Here is a 6,744-nt window from a genome sequence, read left to right as displayed (position 1 = left end):
CAGGTAGTACTGTACAAGTCTTGAGAGCTCGCTACGTGCAGGATTTGGTTGTTGCAAACAGCAGGAAGGCTGCGAAGTATCTTTAAAAAGCAGTTTCCAACATTTCCACAACACAGCCAGCATTAAAGGCTTGCATCCATACAGAATCCTGACAGATGTAGTCTTCAAGAGTTAGCTGAATAGCAAAGATACCTTCTCCTAATTAGTCCCCACCTGCTTTTGTTTGAATTGCCTTGGGTGAAAGCCTTTTTGCTTTGTGGAATCTGTTTTCCAGTAGGTTTCAGCCCCAGTGCAGACAGCTGGATTGATAGCTGCATTGCACCTGCTCACTTGTTACCATTAACTTCTGCTGAACAAATGAGAGAAATACTGAAAGAAAATTGAGCTGAGATTTTTATTAAGTTTTGACCCTTTTCTCTTTTAATATTTGAGGAAAAAGTGGCCATTGAGTGAGCAGGACCACTCATTTTTAGACTTAAATGAGTGGTCTTAGGAACCCCACCCAAGTGGGCCTCCTCTGTTTTACTGTGTAATTCATATTGCAGGTATTAGAGTCAATGAGTCTTGTGTTCCTGAAATGAATTATGGCTAAGGATGTGTAAGCATTAAATCTGTTCAATGAGAGTCACCCATGGGCATCTGGCAGCAGAACTTGACCTTTCTTTTGAATTAAGCCTTGAAGGACACTGTAGAGCCGTGGTCTTCCACTTGCCTTTGTATTAAATAGCTTGTCTTTAGACTATTTAAGACTATTAAAGAAGCAATGGTAGGAAAGTGTGGTTGTGTCAGAATGCAGATCAAAGTAGTTCACGTGCCAGAAGGAAAATGCTGTGCTAGTTAGGATAGAAAAAGTGGTAGAGATCAGTCCCATGGAAGTCACGTAAGTGTCTGGTGTTCAGACATCTAGAGAGGCTCTGTAGAGGGCTGTATATTCACTTTTAGACATACTACAGAAGGCATTGTCACTGGTATTGTGAGGACTTAATTGACCTTAGATAAAAATGTGATCAGCTGCAAGAGTCATTAATGCACGGTACCTTAAAATAGCTTCACTTTTAGCCTGCTTATTTCTCTATAAGTGTGCTGGAAATGAGCATGAGGTACTGAAAAGAACCTCTACTGTAATGTTTATGATTTAATCTCTCAGGTAACCTATACATAGCACCGCATGTTAGCTGCACCCTGCACAGCAGGTTTTTTTTGTTCAGTACTGTTAATGTTGATTCATATATTTTTTTAAGGTCATAAATTATTTACAGACTCATGATTAGGGTAAATGTGTATGGTAAACAGAGTGGGATCGAACTTGCTGGAACTCAGGTACTGAAATTTGCACACACCAGTCTAGGAGTTTCCTGACACTCCCTTTATGGTCAGTGAAGAGTAAAGAGCATCACCAGTGACCTATTTACTTCATTCCCGAAGAGCCATCTGAGAGAGCACGCCTGAAATATTTCACAGCATGATCTCTGTGTATGGGATTGAAGTCCTGTGTTTCTCTGTCTTACAGGTGTTTCCTATGACCAGTTCTGGTGGCCCTATCACTGAATATCCTTTTATAAGGACCGGACTACTAGGCTTTATAGGACCAGGTGGACTTGTCTTTGTTATTGGCAAAATGGATGGTTTGATGGTTGTTAGTGGAAGAAGACATAATGCTGATGACATTGTAGCAACAGCACTGGCCGTGGAACCAATGAAATTTGTCTACAGAGGAAGGTTTGATCCTTTCTTTCTTGTATTATGTAGAAATCCTTATTTTACTTAGGCCAGGTGTAAGTGACCCAAAATGCTTTCAGAACACAGTGCCTAATCTGCACTGGGCTTTCTGAAAGTTGCCGGTATCAGTGAAATAGCAATTATATGAAATTTATTTGCTGTTTATATGGCTAGAACCAGGAGACAACAGAGGGAAATCTAAGACAGTGTTGATGCAGATACCAAGGCTCAGAACTGTGATAATTAAAGATTCTTGCTGAACAGTTGGTTAATTCTGAAGATGTTGACTCAGCGGAATCCAAGCTCTCCAAGTTGAACATTTCCAGTGTGCCTAACACACATGTTTTTGAACATGACAGTGAGTCCTTGGGTGACCTTTCTAAGGTGCTGAAACTGAGCAGGAGACATCCAAAACTTCTGCAGACCCTAATGAAGTAACATGCACTCACACATGATCACATGGCAGACCTTTCACAAAATGACGTTGCAATTACTTTCTTGTAAGGTGGGGCCAAAGCAGGCGCTTATGCTGGCTATTATACAACAGTTTAACAACAAAACCTCAGTGTGACCCAAATGTAATGATTTCTCTTCCCAAGAAGGTTCACTTCTCCCACCCTGCTGTGACATTATGCCTGTACTTATATGATTCTAGAACAAACCCCACTAGTTCTCCTCAGGAAATTATCCGAAACTGTTCTTACCGCCTTTTCTCCATGAATAAAACACTGATCGATGCACCAGTTGTCTGAGTAATAAATAACAAAATCATAGTTGTGGAGGCTTAACTTAGAAGACATTTTTTTCCAGCTAACCTGGCACTAAATACTCTTCTCTCCTTCTCTTCTATAGAATAGCAGTGTTTTCAGTGAGCGTGCTGCACGACGAAAGGATAGTTATTGTTGCTGAGCAAAGGCCAGATTCCACAGAGGAAGACAGTTTTCAATGGATGAGTAGAGTTCTCCAGGTAATACTCTTTATGTACGTTTGGAAGCTATTTTTTTCCTGCTTTATATTCTTTTTATTGATCTTTCAGGCCCCCAAGGTAACTGACGTTTGTCTTTGAATAGTTGTAAGGCCACCTCCAGTTGCACTTGCACTTAATGAGCACAAAATTAGATTCTTCTGAGTTGCAGTTCCTGTTTGGGCTACACATATCCAAAGAGTGAGACTTTTCGTATTCAAAATGCTGTAGGAAAACAGGGATGAACTGAAGTAAGTAATAGCAAGAAGACAGTAGCATATGTTTTTTAAGGATAGAGTCATTCATTCCTTCAAAAGGGTAACGAATGAATGTGTTATATACTCGTACTGCCAAAAGCTGCCGAAGTCTCTTACTGAACGGTTACTGACACTGGTATGGAGTTGACCTCATCAAGAGTAGATATATATATATATCTGAACTAGATCTCCAGATTGTTTTTTAATCAGTGGGTGAGAATTATGTGTGTCTAGTGCTCCATGTTGATAGCTAAAATAAACTGAATGAAACACAGCCCAGAAATGCTGATTTCTCTCCATGGAAATGAAAGGAAGTAATTGTTTAGCTCAGATGTAGCTATCTACAGTGAGGTTATCTGTATAAAAGACACCTATTGGAAAGAATCCCATTCCAGCTGCCTGGTGGATCATGCAAGGCATGTACTGGTGTGGTAAAACCCACATTGGTGATGTTGTGGACACTTTGACCAGAAGACAGAAGCTCCTGAATACTTAACAATTTTGATCTGCTCCTTAGATACAGCAGTACAAGTTAATACCATACCCAAAGTTTTTCTCAACTTGAATATCTACACACAAAAAGTTCGATGCTTTAGATAGCAGTCATCTTCCATCTCCTCCATCTTCATGGTTAAGCCAGTTCTCACTCAAAAGCAGTAGGTGATGTAGTCAAATGGAGTCTGTCTGTTGCCACCTTGTGAAATGGTCTCGGCCCTGTCTACAGCTGGTTGCCTCTTCCACTTCCCTTGCTAACCTCCTTTCTGACCTTTCTCGAGGACCCTTCTCAGATAAATGTACTGTGTACATCTTTTTTGCTTTACCCAAGAGCCAAAGAATAAGATCCCACACAATTCAGAGAAGATGTTTTTATTCATTATTGCTTTGTACTGAATAAGAAATCTGTCTACCATACCCTTGAAGAGACTGAGCAAATAAGCTTTCATCCATCTCAAGACAGGTTTGTCTGCTCTCTTGATTTGGAAGATAACTACATTTCATATAGCTAGAAGCATCTCATATTCACAGTAGATCTAAATTATTACCAAGGAGAGATAGAACCTCTAGCTTGTCCATCACACAGAAAGCCTTTGAAGCACCTAGTAGACCTAGGGCAACCTACTTTAGAAGGAGAGGCTTTTGGATTGCCCATGCTTTGATAATTTTTATCAAGTAACAACCTCCTAAAGAAAACATTGACATTCTGAACGTAACATTTCTCCAGTTTTGTCAGACGAGTATTTTTATGACTTTTACAGAAATCGTGTCTTACACCATCATAGCCATTAGAATTCAGTACTGCACACTGTTGGAGTCTGGTGTCAAGTCACTCCTGCTAAAAGTCAATCCCGTTATTCTGAGTCTGATCAAGTCACAGCAGTGTCTGGGGGTGGTGGGCCATAAATCAAAGTACACATATGTGTGTCTGCTTTCATTACCCACGTGTGAAGTCTGCAACGGTGGCATGTGTCACTATGTGAACAGGAAGTTTCTGATTCCACTTCAGCTGAGAGCGGAGATGGAGGACAGAAGCCAGGAACACGGAGGATGCATTGTGCCTCCTTCTCAATCAGATTTTTAATGACAGATGTCAGGAAGTGGTGACCAGTGCATCTGAAACATCTGCTAGTGATGACCAACATAACGACATCACACTTGCGTCATGAGTCTCAGTGGTGTCCATAACAAACTGTACCAAATTGCTACTCGTTTCCGATGATATTTGTGAGGCTTCTCTAACGCCTTGTGTGTGCTGCCCTGTGCCAGCCCTGCCTGCTTCTGCTGTGCCTTGCTGAATCCATTTCTTCCCTAGAGTTGAGCTGCATCGATTTGCAGAACTTCTTTCCAGTGGGTTGCACATATTCTTACTCTTCCTGACCCTTCCTGCCCTTCAGCAGAGGGCTGAAGGACTATAGAGCTGCTGTATGTATGGGTCTGTATTGGACTGCATCTACGGGTTTTAGCAGAGACGTGGTTAGGAGGGAGTGGTCAGGCTGGGTATAGAGTTTCTTGAGAGTAGTGGAGGAGTGGGGTATTTTAGTGACTGTGAGTGAAGATCCCAGGTCACCCAGCAGTTCAGTCAGATGGATCCTAGATACTCATTCATGTTCCAGGCTGCTGCAAACTGATCTAACCCTTCAGGCAGGGTTGTGGTTCCAGTACCTGGCAGACTGGATGCTAGTTTTACTGGTAGGACCTAACAGGACTAGGCCAAGCTAGGAGATCTACTGCAGATTTACTGCAGAACTTGAGAGTGTCTGCCCAAAGAATTTAGTCAGAATTAGATGTTTTCTTTGCTTGAACAACATAGCAGTCTGGACTCTCTGCAAGTTCTGGTATCGCTAATCCATTTTCTCAATGAGGGATAAAGATTTCAGATACTCTGTTTACTTCTGACTGGACAGAGTCATTTAAAAAACCAAGCCATCTCATCAAGAGGCATAAATGCCAGCAGGATTAAAATTGACTGGTATTCTTCTCTCTCAGAATTTTAAGGCTCAGTTCGTCAGTGCTCATCCTTGTGAAACAAAAATACTTCAGAAATGTGCCAAACTCGAAAGTGTGAAAGGTGAGAATTTGAAATGCCCCATGACATTTTATCAGGTGTTGTGCTACAGAGGTAGCTATTGAAGGAGACAGTTTGGAAGTCACTGGGCAATGACTGTATATAACACCCCTCAGCTCACTCTATCTGGGTGTTGCTTTCCATTCACCGGTTCTAGGAGCCACACTGTTTTATGTTTGAATAAGTGTTGTTACTTGGCCTCTAAGGGTTTTCCTTCAAGCTGATGTCAGGTGAGGATCCCATTATTTAGGACTGCTTTTCAGAACCTACAAATAACATTATGACTGGGATGTTATGGTGGTTTCTGCCAGAAGCACAAGACAGTCTGTGTTGGCTGTCATACATGTATCTCGCTATTGCCGGTCTTTCAGATCAGGTAACTGTAGACCAGCAGCGAGATCTTCCAGTACTACCATGAGATCTACCACTACTAAAAGTGCAATGTTTGTAAAATGAGTAACTGCTTTATTGTTCTTTCTTATGAATTTTTGCAATCAAATTGATCAAAAATTAAGCAAACAGAAGCCAAAAGGAAAGCATTGCTTAGAGTCTCTGTAGAAGTAATCACTAATTTATTGGTCTACACTTAAGTGCATAACTATAAATGATTACTTGATTCTCAGAATATAGATTGTATCTTCAAGGCGACAGACATATACGTTCACCTTTTTCACAGCTAAAAATTAAAATACAAGTTAAGAAAATTATGGTTTTGGACATTTAACTGCTCATTAAAGATGCTGTCTGTAATTTTTTTCTTAGTCTGCATGGATGTCTGAAGTTGTTTTTCTAACTCACTTGCTGCAATTTTTGTTACCAGTGTAAGGAAAATAACTAGTTGAAATGGGGTCCTGGTGGACAGCAGGATGACCATGAGCCAGCAATGTGCCCTTGCAGCCAAGAAGGCCAATGGCATCCTGGGGTGTATGAGAAGAGATGTGGTTAGTAGGTGAAGAGAGGTTCTCCTTCCCCTCTACTTTGCCCTGGTGAGACTGCATCTGGAATATTGTGTCCAGTTCTGGGCCCCTCAGTTCAAGAAGGACAGAGAATTGCTTGAAAGAGTCCAGCACAGAGTCACAAAGATGATTGAGTGGAGCATCTCCCTTCTGAGGAGCAGCTGAGGGAGCTGGGTCTCTTTAGCTTGGAGAAGAGGAGACTGAGGGGTGACCTCATTAATGTTTATAAATTTGTAAAGGGCGAGTGTCAGGAGGAAGGAGCCAGGCTCTTCTCAGTGACAGCCA

The 6,744-nt window shown here is 41.4% G+C and overlaps 1 protein-coding gene across 2 annotated transcripts in view; it reads left to right on the top strand.

The window, feature by feature from the left end:
- Positions 1–6,744, top strand: part of DIP2C (DIP2 disco-interacting protein 2 homolog C (Drosophila)) — a 139,293-nt gene that overhangs the window by 72,640 nt on the left and 59,909 nt on the right. For both annotated transcript variants that reach the window (XM_010182260.1, XM_010182262.1), the window contains 2 exons: positions 1,511–1,719; positions 2,572–2,686. In XM_010182260.1, the coding sequence (XP_010180562.1) occupies positions 1,511–1,719; positions 2,572–2,686 (324 nt within the window). The remainder of the gene's footprint in view (positions 1–1,510; positions 1,720–2,571; positions 2,687–6,744) is intronic.

This window comes from Mesitornis unicolor, unplaced genomic scaffold (genome assembly GCF_000695765.1).
Source record: "Mesitornis unicolor isolate BGI_N332 unplaced genomic scaffold, ASM69576v1 scaffold2004, whole genome shotgun sequence".
NCBI classification, from domain to species: Eukaryota; Metazoa; Chordata; class Aves; order Mesitornithiformes; family Mesitornithidae; genus Mesitornis; species Mesitornis unicolor.
This window is presented reverse-complemented; position numbering and strand designations above follow the sequence as displayed.